At 43.3% G+C, this 22,753-nt stretch overlaps 1 protein-coding gene across 1 annotated transcript in view; it reads right to left on the bottom strand.

The window, feature by feature from the left end:
• LOC117525749 (VPS10 domain-containing receptor SorCS1) overlaps nucleotides 1–22,753 on the bottom strand; it is a 509,976-nt gene that overhangs the window by 105,568 nt on the left and 381,655 nt on the right. Inside the window, 3 exon segments of the mRNA XM_034187684.1 lie at nucleotides 2,035–2,099; nucleotides 14,729–14,754; nucleotides 14,756–14,803. Of these exon segments, the coding sequence (XP_034043575.1) occupies nucleotides 2,035–2,099; nucleotides 14,729–14,754; nucleotides 14,756–14,803 (139 nt within the window).

The raw sequence follows: 22,753 nt of genomic DNA, 5'->3' as shown, positions 1-22,753 counted from the left end.
GTTTGTTGAACAAAATCCTGGAAAGTGACAGGATGCCTGAGTAGTGGGGTGACATAGCAAAGCAATTGTTTATTTTGTGATAAAAGCATGGAATTTGCCACGCATATTCTAAACTAACTAGTGTTTATTTTCAGATATGGAGCCATCCTGGAGCTGACATCTAATGAGCACAGGGGTCAATAAAGAATTATGCAGGGGTCAAAATTTAAACATCCTCCAATCATGTTGAAAACTACACCACATTATTTGTCTGATCATAATGATTCCAAAAAGGTATAGTTTGGACTATGCAAGACTGAATGTTCTGGCGTTATGGGGTAGAAATAGCAAAAATGGTGACAAAGATCAATTTCAGTTTATACAAGGGTGGGTCAAAAGACAAATTTGCTCCAGTTTTGGTAAAAATTAATGCAGAGTATTGGTTGAAATAAAAGGATTAATAAATGGAATAGTTTTGACTGTGCTGAATGGTTGGTATCCACAGTAAAGGTCAAACAAGGTCAATGTCCATTGGATTCTATGACGTATGACAACTAAGCATGACAGATGGCACAAACTATTCCTTTTTAAAATGCTAGTAACTCAACCAATAATTTGCATCATTTTTTTTTTTTTTTTACCAAAATTAACCCCTGTACGAACTGAAACTGACCTTTGTCACCATTTTTGCTGTTTTTACCCCATAACTCCATGGAATTCACTCATAGACCCCTGTGTAATTCTTTATTGACTCTTGTAGTTCATTAGAGGTCAGCTCCAGGATGGTTCTGTATCTGAAAAAACAAAAAAACAAAAAAAACATTAGTTCATTTAGAATATGTGTGCCAAATTCCATACTTTTATCACAAAATTAACACTTTTTTATGGAAACTTTAGCTAAGCTGCACCACTAGAGGAGGTGAGAAGTGTATTGGTACAAATGCACAAGAATAAGGGTGATGTATAGAGCTGCAGTAACTACAGAAGCATAAAGTTATGCAACTGTGGCATGAGGTGTTGGGTGAGAGTAGCGGATGCAAGGCTGAGAAAACAGATGAAGATCTGTGAGCAGAAATATTGTTTCATGCCAAGAAAAAGCACAACAGATACTATGATATTCACTTTGGTACAGTTTGTTTTCACACAACCGTACCCAGTTACACATGAACCATACTCGAGGCCACCATTTGCAGTAGACCTGTGCATGGTTTGATGATCTGTGCTGGAGTGTGGTTCACAATATTCACACAACTGGACTTTTGGGTTAATTGAACTCATGTCCAGGCTTGGATCTGTGATGTGAAAGAGAAAAGTGAGCCTGAGCTAGTTTGGGCATGTGGAGAAGAAATGCTGGGTGTATCAGAAAAAAAGATGGTGAGGATAGAGATGCTAGGTAGGAAGAAAACAGGGGGGGGGGGGACAAAAGAGGAGGTTTAAGCATGTGGAGGGTTAGGACATGGAATTGGTTAGTGTGACCAAGGAAGAAGCAGGAGAAGGATGAGATGGTGAGGGATAATCTTCTATGGTGATCCCAGAAGGAAAATATTACCTGTAGAATGCAGTGCTGCTGTACTAGAGCTTAAAAATGAGGTACTTGATCCTTGTTCTTTCGACGATTAAACTTTGCATTAATTATTATCACATCAAATTGAATTTTCAGGAAATTATAGGAAATTACTAACAAGTTATATGAGACATAATAAGTACACATCAACAATAACATCAATAATACAGGATAAAGAAACTAAGTATTCAGAATCAGGAAGTAAATCATGGTAATATATCAACCCCAGTATCCCCGTGTTCGTTGTTATTCAGAATGATACCTGCAACAAGTGCCACTGAGCTAAATCACTTGCTTTTATAACTATTCTATATGCATTAGTTTTGTCATTGTGTGTCCCTGGACTTAGTCATTTCCACTGTCATTTTGCATTACTTTTCAACAGAATTGTCCATGAGACTCCCAATCCTGCTCTACTTCGGCACAATACTCACAGCACAGTACAAACACACCAGAACGTGCAGCAGTGAAGTCAGAATTCAATTACTCACGCCCTTCAGAGATGCTGGTTTCCAGGTGAATTAAGCCTGGTTCTTTGTCCAAACCCATTTTCGACCTGAAAGGCAGACAAATGTAGTTCAGGAATATAAGGCTTGGTCTTTCTCCTACCAAAGCTGCTGTCTGACCTGACAGATTGTATGGTGCAAAGTCAGAAAAATTTATAACTCCAGAGTGGTGATGTCAAGTGAGGTGGAGGTTTTGGTGAATAACAGCTTTGGCTCTAGGTATAACTCTGTCTCTGGTTTCATTACAAATGTCAGTGTTGCCGATTAGCAAAATCACCTCGGGTGTCCTTTATGATGTAAATGTTCAAAAAAAAAAAAAAATCCTACAAGGGTGTTTGTCTATCAGGAAGGCACAGAAAGACATTTCCTGACATTATTAGTGGAGGAAAAGCCATTGATTTTTCTACAACAGTAGGGATGCCCACAGATGGAATAGCATATAATCAATATGGCATTAAATATGTATTAAAAGAACTGTGGGATCAGAAGAGAAGCAAACACACACACACACACACAAAGAGAATGTGTAGAAAGGCAGCACACATGCTCAGTAGCTGGAGAAAAAATACAGTTAGTGGAAGAAGAGGTAATTACAGACACAGGAAAAACCATCACCTCACCAGCATCTAATCATACTTATTTGTGCTGTTGAAGATTTTCATGATGGAACATGAATGCAAAGAGTATGTTCTACTTTTTGATGAACTTCATTTCCATTTTCAGTGATTAATCCATTGACATGTGCGAGAACAGTGCAAAATGGGAAAGAATGCCTTGCATTTGGGAGTCAAGTTGGTTTACTGAACTGTTGCTGAACTGACTTACTGATGGGGTCAATGTAATAATAATTTAAATAAATAATGACAATAACGCAATGCTAAAATACCCTCGGCCGTATGAACATTGTCTTCTTCATAATTTGCAGTTGTTTAATTGGTATCCCAGTGCAAAGTACACACACACACACACACATATATATACACACATATACACATATATATATATACACACATATATATATATATATACTCAACAAAAATATAAACGCAACACTTTTGGTTTTGCTCCCATTTTGTATGAGATGAACTCAAAGATCTAAAACTTTTTCCACATACACAATATCACCATTTCCCTCAAATAGTGTTCACAAACCAGTCTAAATCTGTGATAGTGAGCACTTCTCCTTTGCTGAGATAATCCATCCCACCTCACAGGTGTGCCATACCAAGATGCTGATTAGACACAATGATTAGTGCACAGGTGTGCCTTAGACTGCCCACAATAAAAGGCCACTCTGAAAGGTGCAGTTTTGTTTTATTGGGGGGGGAGATACCAGTCAGTAACTGGTGTGACCACCATTTGCCTCATGCAGTGCAACACATCTCCTTCGCATCATCCGTGAAGAGAACACCTCTCCAACGTGCCAAACGCCAGCGAATGTGAGCATTTGCCCACTCAAGTCGGTTACGACGACGAACTGGAGTCAGGTCGAGACCCCGATGAGGACGACGAGCATGCAGATGAGCTTCCCTGAGATGGTTTCTGACAGTTTGTGCAGAAATTCTTTGGTTATGCAAACCGATTGTTTCAGCTGCTGTCCGAGTGGCTGGTCTCAGTCGATCTTGAGGTGAACATGCTGGATGTGGAGGTCCTGGGCTGGTGTGGTTACACGTGGTCTGCGGTTGTGAGGCTGGTTGGATGTACTGCCAAATTCTCTGAAACGCCTTTGGAGACGGCTTATGGTAGAGAAATGAACATTCAGTACACAAGCAACAGCTCTGGTTGACATTCCTGCTGTCAGCATGCCAATTGCACGCTCCCTCAAATCTTGCGACATCTGTGGCATTGTGCTGTGTGATAAAACTGCACCTTTCAGAGTGGCCTTTTATTGTGGGCAGTCTAAGGCACACCTGTGCACTAATCATGGTGTCTAATCAGCATCTTGGTATGGCACACCTGTGAGGTGGGATGGATTATCTCAGCAAAGGAGAAGTGCTCACTATCACAGATTTAGACTGGTTTGTGAACAATATTTGAGGGAAATGGTGATATTGTGTATGTGGAAAAAGTTTTAGATCTTTGAGTTCATCTCATACAAAATGGGAGCAAAACCAAAAGTGTTGCGTTTATATTTATATATATATATATATATATATATATATATATATATATATATATATATATATATATATATATATATATATATATGCAAACAAATGTCAGCATGTTTTTATTACACTTTCTTTCCAGTCTTGAATTTCGTGCATTCTAATAATTTATTATGATCTGTCATTCCCATCATACTTCAGTATACACTAGGTGGCGCTGTTTACGTTGTTAATGTCTTTTACTGCCACCTGGTGTTGTGATAGATACATTTTATTGACAACTTCATAACATAATGAGAAAATTAAAAGTTACATCCATTTTCATTACACGACAGAGTCAGTAATTTCATAATTATTAGGACTTAAAAACAAAGATGAAATTTAACCAAATCTGAGTCCTTTCTTGTTTGCAATGGTGATGGACAGGTTTATGGAGATCAGACAGGAGTCTCTATAGACTATGTCATGTCCAGCATGCTGTGCACGCATGCACGAAGGATCACAGCCTGAAACATATTTCCAATATGGTCCTTAATAAAAATAAAATGAAAGAATGAAGCCGGAGCACTGGCATTGTCTGTTGTGTGGGCCGCCAGAAGAGGAGGTACTGCTGGCCCACCACCAGAGGGCGCCCTGCCTGAAGTGCGGGCTTCAGGCACAAGAGGGCGCTGCCGCCACGGACACAACCGGGAGTGACAGCTGTCACACATCAACTCATGACAGCTGTCACCCATCTTCATTTCATCACTCCATAAAAGCCAGATGTCATCTCCACCTCGCTGCCAAGATATCATCTACCTGTTAAGGTACTTTTCTCTGCTGACCTAAATCATTGAATAATAACCTGAACTTCTTTGCAGCCGTATTCCTGCGGCCTTTCATTATCTGTGGATTGGCGTTTGGTGTGAACAGCGACGGCTTCGCTTCACACCCAAACGAGATAAGTGGTTAGACAGGAGCTGCACGAGTGTGTGATTAGAGGTGGAGGTGACTTTCCACCTTCTGACTGTTTTTGTTACTGGGTGTGCACACACCCACATCTCACTGTTTGTGCTCCTCGCCAGCAGTACCAGATCCGACAGTTGGGGACGGTGATCACCTGGGAATTCGGGACTTGGCGGCTCCAGTATTCTCCGGGTTCTGTGGCGGTGGAGATCGTGTGCTTCCGGCTCTTCTTGGGACAGACGTCTTCTATCCTTGAGCCTGCCCACACGTCACCTTGGTGTATTGACTGCTATCCGATTCTGTGATTGTCTGTATAATCGTTGTGCACATTCACAACATTAAAATTGTTACCTTTTGGCTCATCTATTGACCGTTCATTTGCGCCCCCTGTTGTGGGTCCGTGTCACTACACTTTCCCCAACAGGATATCTCGGCCACGTCATGGATCCCGAGGGGCGTCAACCATCTGTTGGACAACCAATGGAAGAGCAGGGTGCACAGGTGTCGGCTGGAGGCGTGATTGGTGAGTTGCAGCATATCCTCACCGCCTTTACCACTCGGATGGACCTGATGACCGAGCAAAACATCATCCTTAATCGCAGGATGGAGGCTCTCACCACGCAGGTGGAAGTGCGCGCTCAGGGCGCTGCTGCAGCTCCTCCTCCTGCCGACCCGGTGCCGAGTACAGACATTCCACTGGTCATTCAACGACCCCCCCCCCCACCATCCCCTGAAGCATACATAAGCCCCCCAGAGCCGTACGGAGGTTGTGTGGAGATGTGCGCGGACTTTCTTATGCAGTGTTCGCTCGTCTTTGCACAGCGTCCCGTGATGTACGCGTCTGACACCAGTAAGGTGGCTTACGTGATTAATTTGCTTCGAGGTGAGGCACGCGCTTGGGCTACAGCGCTTTGGGAACAAAGTTCACGGCTCCTTGCCTCTTATACTGGGTTTGTGAGGGAGCTCAGAACTGTTTTTGATCACCCTAACAGAGGCGAAACCGCGTCTACCGTGCTGCTGTCAATGAGACAGGGGCGCCGGAGCGCAGCCGAATATGCAGTCGACTTCCGCATCATGGCTGCGAGATCCGGCTGGAATATGACTGCGCTCCACGCCGCCTTCATAAACGGACTGTCGTCGGTCCTGAAGGAGCACCTGGTGGCTAAGGAGGAACCGCGGGATTTGGCTGAGCTTATCGATTTGGTTATATGATTGGACAATCGGTTAGAAGAACGCTGACGGGAGAGAGGCAAAGGGCATGGTCAGGCACAAGCTGTCCCTCTTCCTCCCGGGTCTGAAAGAGAGCCGTCTTCCCCACGCTCCACAGCCACAGCGCTCCGTGTGGCTACAGCTCCCCCTGCTGACGATGCTAGGGACACGAGCAGGGCCACATTCAGACAGAGGAGGCTGATCCGCGGGGAGTGCTTTGTCTGCGGCTCGAGTGAGCATCAGCAGAGAGTCTGCCCCAAACGGTCAAAACACAAGCGCCCGCCCTTAGAGACTGGGCTGAGGGGGGGTCAAAACATTCACGTGGGTCATACACATCTTTCAACACAACTCCCGGTTACAATCCTGAGCGGGGATTTAACCCTTCAAGCCCCAGCACTGGTGGACACGGGGTCAGAAGGGAATCTGCTGGATAGCAGATGGGCAAGGGAGGTAGGGCTCCCTCTGGTGGCGCTTTCTTCGCCAGTGAGGGTGCGAGCACTAGATGGCACTTTTCTCCCTTTTATCACACACAAGACACTACCTGTAACCCTGGTAGTGTCTGGGAATCACCGGGAGGAGATTGAGTTTTTTGTAACTCCTTCTACCTCCCGCGTGATTTTGGGCTTCCCATGGATGATCAAAAACAATCCCCGGATTCATTGGCCGTCTGGGGCTCAGTGGAGCGAAACCTGCCACCGGAATTGTTTAGGATCCTCGGTTCCTCCCGGTGTAAATGCTAATGAGGAGGTTAAAGTCCCTCCCAATCTGACGGCGGAGCTGGTTGAGTACCACGATCTTGCTGACGTCTTCAGCAAGGATCTGGCGCTCACCCTTCCCCTGCACCGTCCGTACGATTGTGCCATTGATTTGGTCCCGGGCGTTGAGTTCCCATCCAGCAGGCTGTACAATCTCTCACGTCCCGAGCGCGAATCAATGGAGACCTACATCCGGGACTCATTAGCTGCCGGGTTGATCCGGAATTCCACCTCCGTGATGGGTGCAGGTTTCTTTTTTGTGGGCAAGAAAGATGGCGGACTCCGTCCATGCATTGATTACAGGGGGCTGAATGACATAACGGTTCGTAATCGATACCCTTTACCCCTGTTGGATTCAGTGTTCACGCCCCTGCATGGAGCCCAAATTTTCACCAAACTGGACCTTAGGAATGCTTACCACCTGGTTCGGATCCAGAAGGGAGACGAATGGAAGACGGCATTCAACACCCCATTAGGTCATTTTGAGTACCTGGTCATGCCGTTCGGCCTCACTAACGCCCCCGCGACGTTCCAAGCATTGGTAAACGACATCTTGCGGGACTTCCTGCACCGATTCGTCTTCGTATATCTGGATGACATACTCATCTTTTCCCCGGACCCTGAGACTCATGTCCAGCATGTACGTCAGGTCCTGCAGTGGTTGTTGGAGAACCGGCTGTTTGTGAAGGGTGAGAAGTGTGAGTTTCACCGCACCTCTTTGTCCTTCCTGGGGTTCATCATCTCCTCCAACTCCGTCGCCCCTGATCCGGCCAAGGTTGCGGCGGTGAGAGATTGGCCCCAACCAACAAGCCGTAGGAAGCTGCAACAGTTCCTCGGCTTTGCAAATTTCTACAGGAGGTTCATTAAGGGCTACAGTCAGGTAGTTAGCCCCCTGACAGCCCTGACCTCCCCAAAAGTCCCCTTCACCTGGTCGGATCGGTGCAAAGCCGCATTCAAGGAGTTGAAACGCCGGTTCTCGTCTGCACCAGTTCTGGTGCAGCCCGACCCTAGCCGCCAGTTCGTGGTTGAAGTGGACGACTCTGACTCAGGGATAGGAGCCGTGCTATCCCAGAGCGGAGAGACCGATAAGGTTCTTCACCCGTGTGCCTACTTTTCTCGCAGGTTGACCCCAGCTGAATGGAACTATGACGTCGGCAATCGAAAACTCCTTGTGGTGAAAGAGGCTCTTGAGGAGTGGAGACACCTGTTGGAGGGAGTGTCTGTGCCGTTCACGGTTTTCACTGACCATCGGAACCTGGAGTATATCAGGACTGCCAAGCGGCTGAACTCCAGGCAAGCCCGCTGGTCACTGTTCTTTGGGCGTTTTGACTTCCGAATCACCTACCGCCCCGGGACCAAGAACCAGAGATCGGATGCCTTGTCCCGGGTGCATGAAGATGAGGTCAAGACTGAGCTGTCGGATCCACCGGAGCCCATCATTCCGGAGTCCACTATCGTGGCCACCCTCACCTGGGACGTGGAGAAGACCATCCGGGAGGCCCTGGCACGGAGCCCGGACCCCGGAACTGGACCAAAGAACCGTTTATACGTCCCACCAGAGGCCAGAGCTGCAGTCTTGGAATTCTGTCGCGGGTCCAACCTCTCCTGTCATCCAGGGGTGCGTAGGACCGTGGCAGTTGTCCAGCAGCGCTTCTGGTGGGCGTCTATGGAGGCCGACGTCCGGGAGTATGTCCAGGCCTGCACCACCTGTGCCAGGGGCAAGGCAGACCACTCCAAGACACAAGGACTTCTGCAACCTCTTCCGGTGCCTCGTCGCCCCTGGTCTCACATCAGCCTGGACTTTGTCACGGGCCTCCCGCCGTCCCAGGGCATGACGACCATCTTCATGATAGTGGACCGTTTCTCCAAGGCGGCCCACTTCGTGGCCCTCCCGAAGCTCCCTATGGCCCAGGAGACAGCAGACCTCCTGGTCCACCACGTCGTACATCTGCATGGGATACCAACTGACATTGTCTCGGACCATGGTCCTCAGTTCTCCTCACAGGTTTGGAGGAGTTTCTGCAGAGAACTGGGGGCCAACGTGAGCCTCTCGTCCGGGTATCACCCTCAGACGAATGGACAGGCAGAGCGGGCCAACCAAGAACTTGAACAGGCCCTCTGCTGTGTTACATCTGTGCACCCGTCGGCCTGGAGTCACCATCTGGCCTGGATCGAGTATGCCCATAACAGCCAGGTGTCCTCTGCCACCGGCCTCTCCCCATTTGAGGTATGTCTGGGGTACCAGCCCCCATTGTTCCCCGCGGTGGAGGGAGAGGTCGGTGTGCCCTCGGTCCAGGCCCACCTGCGAAGATGCCGTCGGGTGTGGCGCACCGCCCGTTCTGCCTTGTTGAAGGCCCGGACGAGGGCTAAGGCCCATGCAGACCGCCGGCATTCCCCGGCCCCTGCTTACCAGCCCAGGCAGGAGGTATGGCTTCCAACGAAGGACATCCCCTTACAAGTGGATTCCCCAAAGTTGAAGGAACGATACATCGGGCCGTTTAGGATCCTTAAAGTGCTCAGCCCGGATCCACCCGGTCTTTCATGTCTCCCGCATCAAGCCATACCACACCTCACCCCTCTGCACTCCTGGACCGGCGCCGCCTCCTGCCCGGATCATCGATGGGGAGCCTGCATGGACGGTTCGCAGGCTCCTGGATGTCCGTCGGAAGGGCTGGGGGTTTCTGTATTTGGTGGACTGGGAGGGGTATGGACCTGAAGAATGCTCCTGGGTGAAGAGGAGCTTCATCCTGGACCCGGACCTCCTGGCCGACTTCTACCAACGTCACCCGGACAAGCCTGGTCGGGCGCCAGGAGGCGCCCATTGAGGGGGGGGTCCTGTTGTGTGGGCCGCCAGAAGAGGCAGGTACTGCTGGCCCACCACCAGAGGGCGCCCTGCCTGAAGTGCGGGCTTCAGGCACGAGAGGGCGCTGCCGCCACGGACACAACCGGGAGTGACAGCTGTCACACATCAACTCATGACAGCTGTCACCCATCTTCATTTCATCACTCCATAAAAGCCAGATGTCATCTCCACCTCGCTGCCGAGATATCATCTACCTGTGAAGGTACTTTTCTCTGCTGACCTAAATCATTGAATAATAACCTGAACTTCTTTGCAGCCGTATTCCTGTGGTGTTTCATTATCTGTGGATTGGCGTTTGGTGTGCTTCGCTTCACACCCAAACCAGATAAGTGGTTAGACAGGAGCTGCACGAGTGTGTGATTAGAGGTGGAGGTGACTTTCCACCTTCTGACTGTTTTTGTTACTGGGTGTGCACACACCCACATCTCACTGTTTGTGCTCCTTGCTGGCAGTACCAGATCCGACAGTCGGGGACGGTGATCACCTGGGAATTCGGGACTTGGCGGCTCCAGTATTCTCCGGGTTCTGTGGCGGTGGAGATCGTGTGGTTCTGGCTCTTCTTGGGACAGACGTCTTCTATCCTCGAGCCTGCCCACACGTCACCTTGGTGTATTGACTGCTATCCGATTCTGTGACTGTCTGTATAATCATTGTGCACATTCACAACATTAAAATTGTTACCTTTTGGCTCATCTATTGACCGTTCATTTGCGCCCCCTGTTGTGGGTCCGTGTCACTACACTTTCCCCAACATTGTCCTCATTCCTCGCACAGGTGATGTCCAGAACGCTGCCCATGCGTGCACAGCAAGTGGGCTCCGATCAGCAGCATAAAACATATTGCCACTGCTGTCATCAGAACAACAAATAAATAAATAAATAAAAAGAGGAAACTATAATAAATATGGTTCGTGCAGCTCATCCGTGGCTGGACAGGAAGAGTCCAGCCCGCTGAAGCGCGTGCACAGTGGGTGGCCACCGACCGGCTTCCACTTCTGTCCTCAGAAAGTAAATAAATAAAAAAGGGGAAAACACAATAAATGCCCACAGACACACGTCCTTAGAGAAATAAATAACTAAAAACAGGAAAACACAATAAATCCTGGTTTGTGCAGCTCACCCTTGGCTGGACAGGATGTGACCAGCCTGCTCATGCACATGCACAACAGGTGGGTGTCGCCCCACCTGCAGAGCCGGGTGGCTGGAGGCTGCTGGACTCATTTGGCCACTTCCAGATGCGCTGTTCCTCTCAGATCATACAAAAAGGAAAAGTGTTTGACAATCCCTCATAAGATGTCCCTCATGTTGCACGTTTTGAGTCATCAACACCATGTGGTGAGGGGTACCCGGGTGACTATTTGGAGAGGGAAGTTTGTAATGCAAATTTTTTGGTCCGTTCAAAAATCAAGCAACACATGGGCGCCGCCATGTGACTTAAACAAGGACACAGTGAACGGCTGCAAACGTTGTGCCAAACTGCAGGAATGTCCTTTAAGTTACCGTTTACAGGCAGTCGCAGCCCAGTGAGATACGAGCCAATGTAAAAGTTCACTGCATTTTTTTTTCTTTCCAGACAAAGTTTTGACCCTGCCATTAAATGAGGCAGGCCACAATTCAAGGTCAGGTGTTTAAAACCAAATACGCCAGTCTAATTGGAGCTGGGGAATCCCCATAGATTGTACGACATCTCCTGACTGTAACTGATCCGTTATGTACACATAACAGATGTTAACTGTTTTATATGTAGCGGATTTTGTCCGTTTTATACATATAGTAGATTTCAATTATAAGGTACAAAATTCGCTGGTCCACCTGAATCCATTATATGCAGGGGTGCACATAACTGACACACCTGTGCTGAAAGATCATTGATGCACAGCAGACAGCAAACAAAGGGAAACATTTTTCCTACAGTCAGTCATTTCTTTTCTCCTATGAAGTGCTTCCCTTGAGTTTTCTGCTGCTCATCATTTATTTTTAGCATGCACAAGCACACTGACTACCAGTTATGTGCATGCCTGATTATATGCACGTTTTACTGTATTAAAGAAATTCAACTCCCCACAGTTTGAGATGTCTTCTAATGTCCAGCACAGAACATTTCTTCACTGCATTTCCTACATCTTCACAGTGATTTTTAAGCTGTGGTTAGAATCCTTTTTCAAAGTATTTGCATCTGTCCAAGGGGACTGACTTAGCTGACCTGCAGCACCTGACTTGAGCGCTGCTCATGTTCCTTACCAGTCGCACTCAAATCAGCTTACAACTCATCTTCTTTACATTTGCATGCCAAAAGTGCAGCGAACATAACCTGTGCAGGCTCATTACGAGGGCTTTCACCACACCTACTGCACCGCAGGCTTCCAAAAATAGAACTCTGACAGCTTTTGCAGCATGAGCCCTGCAGGTTGCCTTCACTCTTGGGTGCCCGGCTTGTTACGACTCTGACAGTTCTGCCGCACTTTGTTAAGGTAAAAGCTTTTGATTACATGTTGCTAACTATATCGAAACCTGTCACACTAAAAATTACCCACTTGGACATTAACTCTTTGGTGGCCTGGAGGCCATTTACTATCTCCAGAGAAGATGAGGGTGATTTAAAACATTAAAAAACTTATGCAAATGTTTCCCTTTTTGAACATTAATTACAAAACTAACACTAAATACACAGTTCTTCTCAGTTTTGGATTTAAAGCCTTTCTGCGATGAAAAATATGATTTAATTGCAAGTACACTGACAATAACTTGCACACTTGATTGTGCATGCACACTAATTTCAACATCTGCTGCATAAAATCAACATCAAGACATTTGCAATCCAGAGAATTTTGACAGTCTCATTCAGTATCTGCAGTTTGAACATATTGTTATTATCATTATCATTGTTATTATTCTTATTATGATGATATAGTAGTATGTTTGTGTATGAAGACAATAAGGGCTATAGCAATCATTTGCAGTGAAACATTTGACTGCAATGCATTTTTCCTTTGCCCCAAATGATTGATCAAGGTAGTTCTGGAATTCACCTAATACCCCTGTCACACATAGCCAAAATCATGCAGAATGGCGCCAGAATGACGAATCAGCGCACATCTGTAAAGTGTCAGATTTCAGTTTCAAGACGTTCTAACAGCCATCTGTGGAAGTCCACACAGTTGGTCAAAATCGGCCGGCAGCCTGAGTGTGATGTACATGTTCAAAATCCTCCGGGTGGCATCGAGATGGGACACCTATCCAATGGCGGTCCATGTGCAGTCTGAGGAACATCTGACCGCAATTTACATATTCTGATGGTGGCAAAACAGGATCTGAAATGAGTTGAGCGCATATGTAGGAACCTCGAGATGGATCTGGCATGGCAAAGCCTGCCGGTATGACCTGCATGTGCCACGTGTAATAATGTCCACCCCCCCAGGGAGAGCAAAGGCACGCTTTATCATGCAAATGTGAACAACAGCTATCAAACCGAAAGCTCCGTGCACTACTGCACGCACGCTGCTGCAAATCTGCAAATCTGAACAGAATGTTATATCTACAATATAACATAACAGACGTAATGTTATATAACAGACGTAATTCACGTATCGGAAAATACCGATCCAACCTGCGATATTTTCCAATAGTGGAGAAGAGCCACTGTGAATCCTCTCAACTGCTGTTGTTTGCTCTCTGCTAGTTTACCACCGAGCAGGAGAAGGGGAGAGGGGAGGTTTTTGAAGCGGAGCTGTTTGAGAGAGCTCAGTTCAGCAGTGTTCTAGCTGCAGTTAGCAGCAAATTTCTGCCCATTTCTCGGTTTCAAATTCTCTGTTCGTTGAGCTTGCATTTTCCGAAAAATTAACTGAATTGTTGCTAAAAAATGTGTGCTAAAAAGTTAGCGGTTTCACTGTCCTGAGGCTGTAAAAGCCAGCTCAGCGTGCAGCCGAGGAGGACAGCGAACAGAGATTCTGTCTGCTGAAAGGGAAAAGTCTCCATTAAAAACCTGCACGAGTGTCGGTGATGATACATTCATTTTACAGTTGAAAGGCTTCATGTTTCCCAAAAGTTCAAAGTTTGCGCAGCACGAAAACAGCAAGAGAGAAAAAGAGAGAGAGAGATGGAGGGAGAGAGAAAGCAAGCAAGAGAGAGAGAAAGAGAGAGAGAGAGTGCTGTCTTTTCTCTTTAAGTCTATAAAAATAAGGATACAAAAATCCATAAAAAATAAAAGTACTTAATTCTTTCACCAAAACATCATATCTAGGCTTTAATATTAGATACACCTTTTGGCAAATTGTAGCTCAACTTTCAGGTCTCCTTTTAAGAAAATCCTCATATAAAATCAACAATAATGATAATAATGATATCAAAGCAAATGGAGATCTGGTATTGAATCGGAAAATATCTCTATCGGCCGATATCAAAATTCAGGTATCGGGATCGTATCGGAAGTGAAAAATTGTGGATCGGTGCATCCCTACCTGAAAGGAGGGTAGCCTGTTAGCTTAGCTGGTTCAGACTCAAAGAGAGGAGTGTGTTCAGGTTTCTTTTGTCGCACAACAAGCCACACATTCTCCACCCCTTTATGCATTAATGAGTACAGAATCAGCTGCCAACATGGCGACACCCAGACACGGCCTTCATATCAGCTGCCCCGGGTCCTATGGGTGACCTCATGCAGGTTTTGTCCAGGATATATACAGTCTATGTGTAAAACAGATTGATGCTCATATTTACACAGTGGAGAATCATTTATTTTTGTGGGACATGTTAATGAAAAATGCAGCAGATTTCAAATGTGGCGTTCAATTGCCCTAAACTTACCAGTAGAAACGATTGGGAGCCACCTCGCTCGTGCACCAGCTGCCACCTCCTCCCAAACTCCACCGAGCTGTAGAGCTGTAATGCAAAACCAAACACAAGTCAGGTTTTTATTCACTTCTTACAGCAGATCAAACTTGCCACGTTGTAAAACACAAGCCATCCGACTAACCAATGCCATGTTTGCCTGCAGCATCACATGCATTTGCACAGGATTTTTCTCCAGATTTGTGTTCACACACTGATTTACAGAGTAGCTCAGTCGACCATTTAAAAAGCAGCAGAGCAACCGTGAAGAGGAGACAAGCACTTCTATAGTGCTGCACACAAAAGGCTGCAGAGCCTCCAGGACTCATGTTCAGTCCGGAAAAACACTGTATTTGAATCAGCTAAATCTGATTATAACTGAAAAGAAAAAACATAAAGACATTTAGTCAGAATGGGAATTATACAATGAGAATTGAGGGTTCCTTACTCATCGGGTGGTGGGAGGTGGGGTTAAAGCATCGCAATGTGCACATGAAATGTGCATGGTACAATGCTGTTGATATAAAACTGGCAAATACCACACAGAATTTGACATCATATCTAAGACACCAATATGAGGGAGGCAGTTCGTTCTTTGGAGCATCTTGTAATTTTTCTCAAGTGTCTCTTCAGCTATTAAGCATTACATGATGGAACATGAGTCAAGATAGTTGTCAAATGTTTTATTCAGTGGAAACAAATGGTATTGTGTTGTTGCATACACATTCTAAATGCTGCAATTACTGTCAATTAAAGGCCTAAAACACATGAAAAATAACAACCATCTCACGGCAGCAAATGTGGCAGTAACCCAGGTGGTAAAATGCATATTCCAAAACACTGTCATTAAACACATTGGAGTGTGTGGCATCACACTTTGGAGTGAAAATACTGCAGAGACGTCTAGGCATGTATGGTGGTACACTGATGAGCACTGCCAACGGATGTGCGAACATCTCATTCACTCAAACAGATGCATTTTTATGAGTAACGCTATAAGAAATGTGTCCCAGTGTGACTGAAGCTTTACCCTGCAGTCACATTAGCTACACGCGACAGCAAGCGACAGGCAAAGCGACATTTTGCCATTTATTTCCATTTTCAATCAGATTGGTGCTTTTGCAGCAGCAAGAGCCATCGGTCGCTCTGCTGCTACCTAGTCGGGACCAAAATAGACCAGAAGTGTACTTTATGCAAATACTGAGCGACGCAACATGGCGACTGCCAGTGTGAGTGAATAGGCAGTGTGATTGTCAGTCGCTTGAACAAGTAAACCAAGATGACGGAAAACGCTGCAAACAGCTGCTTTTATGCATAAATCTAATCTGTTTCTCATATATTTTGTAAAAGTTAGCAAGAGATAAACACTTCTAAATCTAAAAAAACAGTTTTTGCAACCCGATATCACCTTGAAGTGATTTCCAAAACATCTTATGGTGATGTTAGCCTGCATGTCCTGAGAACGCCATCAAGCAACACGCCAAACTGCCTGTCGCTGTCATTTGTAGCTAATCACACCACCCAGTTTGCAAAGAACATGCATTAATAGTCGACCCAAATTCTCTTCTTCTGAAGACCACAGCAAGTTATACTAGCGCTGCTCAGGCTCACCCCTTTGCCCTTTTTCTTTTGACTGGGACATAGGACATGGTTCAAGTACTGAGTTACATTTTACTGACATAGAAGCCAAAAAACAAACTTTCTTATAACACCATAAAAATACTGTTTCTAGATGAACAAAATACTTATCAATATATAATCAAAAGAATTAGTACAAAATCTTTATCAAAAAAAAAAAAAGAATTTATTTGAACTTAACGGAAGCTATATCTAACCTTGGCAGTAACTAAGTTTTACAGACCTATGAGACAGTGGTCTCATTACAGGTTGCTTAAACTAAATTCATCAAAACATATGAACTTATAATCGCAAAAAATACAGGAGATGCAGAAATCTGAATACAATCACATTAATTGACATATATTTGGCAATAGAAAGACATGTTTTTCATTGAGCTAGGATGAAAATCTGTTGAGATATGGCTGGGTGTCTACTTTGTGACATAAGCACACTGTATTTACCAATAGATAAAAATTGATTATTTTGTGTATTAACATATTATGTTCACAATGTTTGTGTGAAATAGCAAAATTTTACCATGAATAATTTGGAGTAGACAAGTATTAGAAGTTCCACTTTTGGCTCCAATGTCTAAATTTTGTTGTGATTTTCAACTTTGCTTGTTTGTCATTTGGCAATGATTTTCTTAGACAAATTGTAATGGAATACCTAAAAACTGGAGTTTTGAAATTTCAAATATAGTTTGTTAGTTCCATGCAAACTGTTTGGGTGCCTGTATAAATAGAAAATGTATAACGGCAAAATATGTGGCACTGTCCGAAATTTTCAACAAAAAAAAAAACCCCCAGCAATTTCATGCGATTTTCACCATATATCAGTCTTTTTTTAATAACAACATATTTTCATGACTACAGAAAGGTTATAGATCGAATGCCAACTATTTTCTGCTAATAATGCCACAAAAATGAAACAGATATCTAAAAAATTGGTTTTCTGAGATTTTTTTCACGCCCATGTCAGTAAAATGTTACTCCATGCTTTAAGCTTGTCATAGGCAGAGTCCAGTACAGCCCAGCCAAGATTGTAATGTTTGGAGCCGCCCCATTTGAGCTTCAAACCCGTTCTTTAGAAAACTTATGAATGATGTCAAAGAGATGAACAAGGAAAAAAAAGAAAAAATGTTGTACTTTCTCATAGTTCAGTTTTATGCGGACCCACGCTTACACTGTAAAATATAATAAGTTGACTTTACTTAAAAAAAATATGCAAACTTGTTGCCTTAAAAAAAGTAATTTATGTTAACTTAGATACATTAGATTTGATTAACTAATTTTTTGTTAGTTCTCTGTACTCAAATGAACTTAAATAAATTATATTATGTAACTTATTCATTTTGAGTTTGCAGTACTCAAATAAACTTAAAAACCTAGATTATAGTAACTTGTTTATTTTGAGTTTACAGTAGTCAAATAAATTAGATTACAGTAACTTATTTACTGTGAGCATCCAGTACACAAATGACAGCATAATTCTTTTTAGTTTTGTTCATCCTTCATATTCAGGTCAATTTAATTTTATTGAAGCTACAGCTAACCCCTAACTTTTAGTATTGACTCCAGTACACTGTCAGCTACACAAGCCGTTTTTGCGTTTAAGCACCGCTGACACTTCTGAGGTAAGACAAAGGCGATCACAAATCCAACACAAACAACGAGTCAGAGCTTCTGTCTTTGAGTGCTCTGCCCACTGCTGTAAGGACAAGTCCTTTACCTTCAACATGGAACAGTACTGGCGTGTCACATAGGACATTAAAAGCAAAGCCGTTTTGACTTATGGTTTTGATTTATAAACCAAACTAATTCCAGACAGTTTATCATCAATGAGTGAAAAACAGGTTGGAGAGAGCACTGGTGGTCCAAACACAGGCTCACCATGGACGTGTGTGGGCGGGAATGCGCAAAGTAAGTGAGGCAGATCTGCACATGTCTGAAAGAATGCCCCAAAGGACACTGGATATGAAAAATTATTTTTTTCTAATTTGTCTTAAATGGGAAACATCAAGTAAAGCAGGTCTCCCAGTCTCAAAGTATTACTTATTTAAAATGAGTGTTCATAACAGGTTGATGAAAACTGAGTTTGATTCACTTATCATACTTAATTCATTTGTATGTTAGCATTTACAGTGTATGATCTAGGGTGCAGTAGTCCACTTGGTCAAACTATTTTAAGTGGACGAAGGTAAAATTCAACTACTTAAATATACTGTGGTCTGAAGTTTTAGTAAAAGATACCCAATACTACTTTTAACATTTACTGACTTTCTCCAAGGCCTTTGGAACTCCCCAAGATTTAGCACATATTCCCCTCAAATTTTCTTTGTTTCTCCTAAATCAGACAACTGGGAGCTACTTCGTGCTTTAACATATTTTTAGGAGCTCTACTGCAGAAGCACAGTGGCAGGTGGTCTCAGTACAACTATTGCTCACTTGTCAGTAAATCGGTGGCCTGCTGTGTTTTTGCCCTGCTACGTGTAAATGGTGAGCAAGGCATGTCGAGTTTCTGTGAGAAAGGAATTAAATAAATAATAAAACAGTGTTACAATAAATATTTCAATGAGTTTCCAGAAATACACTTTTTGTAATATAATTCAAACAAAAAAGAATTCTGTTGGTGGCCTGCTAAAACATCAACCTTCACACGGCGACACGGCCAGGTCCTTTCAACTTCTGCGTTCTCTGAAAAACCCTCAATGACAAATGTGTTTACTCTGCAGCTTACTGCTGCAGTTTAATGAGGCATCAAACTTATTTCAATGTTTCGATATGGATGTTCCCATTTGAAGCATGAGCAACCATGCGTAATGTGTAAACAATTATTTATTAACGGATAACAGTGTTGTGAGTCTGTATGTTGAGATTAAATTCAGCTGTAATTGCATTTATTTACTTTATCCAGAAGCTGAAACGCAGGCCTGCATTGAAAAAGCAGCTGTGAGATGTTCCCGTTACATCTTTTCTGTACTTCATCATTATCTTAGTGTTCTCATTAGCGGTCCTTTAAAGCACCAATGCAATTAAAGAATTTATAAATGAAATCACATCTTTAATTCATATATTTTGATTGTGAATATGCAAATTACTATGTTTTAATTGTATCTTAGTGCTTATACAGTTCAGGATTATCTCTGTTAATTAATTTATCAAACTGCGGAATGAACATTTTGCAAACTATGTGACGATGCACAGAACAATAACACACTGCATTGTAATTGTGGACTATACGAGTATAAGGGTGATTCTTTAACTACGGGCACTATTGGCCTTGTAAATGTAATTTCCACCACACCACTGCCTTACAATATAAAGCGCCTTGGGGCAACTGTTTGTTGTGATTTGGCGCTATATACATGTGCTCTGATGTCACTGTTTATCTCCATAGAAACTACCCAAACAATCTTTCATACAAACTGTTTAAAGGGACATTACAGTGTTGTGGTGGAAATTACGGCAATAGTGTGGGACAACTACATTTTGTTTAAAAAAATCACAACAGTTGTATGACATTGAATACCCCAATTATGTTTTGATTATTTTACTGATATTTTATTCAGAGATATTTTAAAACATTAGAAAAAACGTTTCTTTACCATTCATTTTTATCATTGAAGATCAAAATATTTGCATATAATGATGCTGAAAAAAGGTGAAAAAGCCATCATAGACTACTAGAACAAATTTCTTAACACACTTTCATTGTAAAGATAACTATAAAAGTGTGAAATTTCCCCTTTTTTCTGTTTTTCATACAATATGATCAAAGGACATAATAAGTGCCCGTAGTCTAAGAATCACCCATAAATAAAAGTAAATTGAATGGACATTAGGGCTGGCCAGTTGGACAATTTCATCGTCCGTCGCTGATGGATGAGTAACATTAGGTTGTGATGTGGAGTCACCATCATTATCCCGCCCACCCCAATGCACATACACTAACTGTCCTTCTTTTCACAATATATATTTGTTTGCATCAGGATCTCCACAGCTATCAAACTTTCCAATGCAGAGAGTGCATAAATGAAGGATAGCAGCACATTTATTGTGAAACAGCTGAGTTGGCTGAAACAAGCATGGCAGATGACCCCAGAGTGTCCTGCTGCTCCAAGCAGCTTGATATCCATGGTGGCAGGCAACACAGCTTCCGGTTGTAACACCAATTTAAGTCAAATCTGGGAGCACGTGCTGGACCATGCATGCTCGTGGCGTGGTTCACCACATCCATAATTCTAGGAACCGCCTTTGGCTGTGGATGGTAACCACCCAGGCAGACAACCGATTCAAGCACAGAAGGAATTAATCCAAGATATCAAGTCGAGGTCCACTGCCTGAAGATTCACGTAAATGTACCAGGGGATCCAACTCTGACACATAACGCAATGCTAAATTATCCTCAGCTATATGAGCATAGAGTTCTTCATAATTTGCAGTTGTTTAATTGGTATCCCAGTGCAAAGTGTGTATATATATATATATATATATATATATATATATATATATGACATTTAACATTGATTGTTATTTACATTAATTATTAAGATCCTATTATCCTACATACAATTTGTACACGTTCAATAAAGCCCCACAATCTGAATATGAATCAATCATAAACAATATTTTCTTTACGTTTCAACGGGGTCTGCAGGAGGGCATGCGTGTGCACATACATGAGGTTTTGACAAATGTGGAAGTTAGCAGAAGTTAGTGTGCATGCTGACATCCGTTGAAATATCTTGTAAATCACTCCACAGGTGTCATCAGGTACAAAAACAGTGTTTTTTTTGTTTTAGAAGTGTTTATTTCTTGCTAGCTTTACATAATATATGAAAAAGAGGCTATATTTAACCCAAATGAAATGGAGTTCGCAGCTAGCTGACAGCCACTGACATCATGGGTAGCCATTGGACTCTGATTGGCTGTCACCCCCACCCGTCAAAAAGAAAAAAGAAGGAACAGAAAGAAACAGAATGTGACCCTTTTTAACCTCTTAAAATAGGTTAACTTTAGTCATCTCTGAACTTGTCCAAGCTCTGTGTCCCAAGAATGTTCCCTGTGAATTTGAAGACTCTGGCAGTAATACGACTGGACAAAGAGATGGACAGATGGAAGGACAGACGGGCAGATGGATGCAATACCCGATGGCCATATTTGATGGCCTTGGGTAAAAATGACTCTTCCTGACTTTTGCTGAATGGTGAGGAGGACTTGGCTGTTTCAAACATGACCCACCAAGAACTGCATGAGAAAATCAGCTGTGCACTGTTACTTTGGGTACAAAGCAGAGGGTCACCCCTTTGAGTCTGGTCTGCTTAAGGTTTCCTCCTCAAATCATCAGAGGGAGTTTTTCCTTACTACTGTCATCTGTGTGCTTGTTCTGGGGGTTGGTAAGGTTAGACTTTACTTGTGTGAATCACCTTGAGGCAACTTTGTTGTGATTTGGCGCTATAAACTGAAACTGAATTGAAAGTACAAGTCAACACCTTTAGTGGCTGTGACTGAAGAAACTTTGTAGACAACTTTCACAGCCAACAGCACTTTAGGATAGAGAGGAAAAAACAAAACACAAGTTTAAGCGGCTGTGATTGGATAGATTGCATACAAAAACTTGTCTGTTAGAGTCGTAGAGGAAAATGTGCTAAAAACAAAAATAAGATGGGATAGTCTAGGCTTCAGTTGGCTATGCCATCGAGCAAACTTGGTCTTTAATGTTAAACTTTCTTTTTGTGTGTGTGATGTATTTTTTTGTGACTGGTGAACAGTGTTGCCACAGTTACTTTGAAAAAGTAATCCAATTACTGATTACTCCTTGAAAAAGTAACTTAGTTACTTTACTGATTACTCAATTGTAAAAGTAACTAAGTTAGATTACTAGTTACTTTTTTAGTTACTTTTCCCAGCTGTCGACAACAACCCTCTGCCACCTCAACATGACAATGATACCTGTTTTGCCAAAATTCACTTTATAGTCACCCTTTCTTGACTTCAATGAAAATAAATACTTGTTTTATAAAAAGTAAAATAAAGACCTCTTTCTTGACCTCATATTTAACTGTTGACAGCACTGTAACAGTAAAACTTGCAATTTCGAACCTACATTTTTTATAAATGTAACTATTAAATTCTAACATTTTTCTAACATTTAAATTCTCTCTAAACATTTTACTTGTCGAAATTATTATTATTTTAAGCAATATTAGTAGTTGTAGTAAAAAACGGCTTCAAAACTAGACCTTTAATCTAGGGGTGTTGTGGGGGGCACATCCTTGCCCCACGCCCCCATTCCATCTGGATTCGCCCCTGCTTTGGCGTTTGAGCACAAAGAATGGATAACATTTATTTATGCAGAAAACATGACCAGATTTACAGG

Source organism: Thalassophryne amazonica, chromosome 15 (assembly GCF_902500255.1).
Source record: "Thalassophryne amazonica chromosome 15, fThaAma1.1, whole genome shotgun sequence".
Taxonomy (NCBI): domain Eukaryota; kingdom Metazoa; phylum Chordata; class Actinopteri; order Batrachoidiformes; family Batrachoididae; genus Thalassophryne; species Thalassophryne amazonica.
The sequence above is the reverse complement of the archived record's forward strand: the minus strand, read 5'-3'. Positions and strand labels throughout refer to the sequence as shown.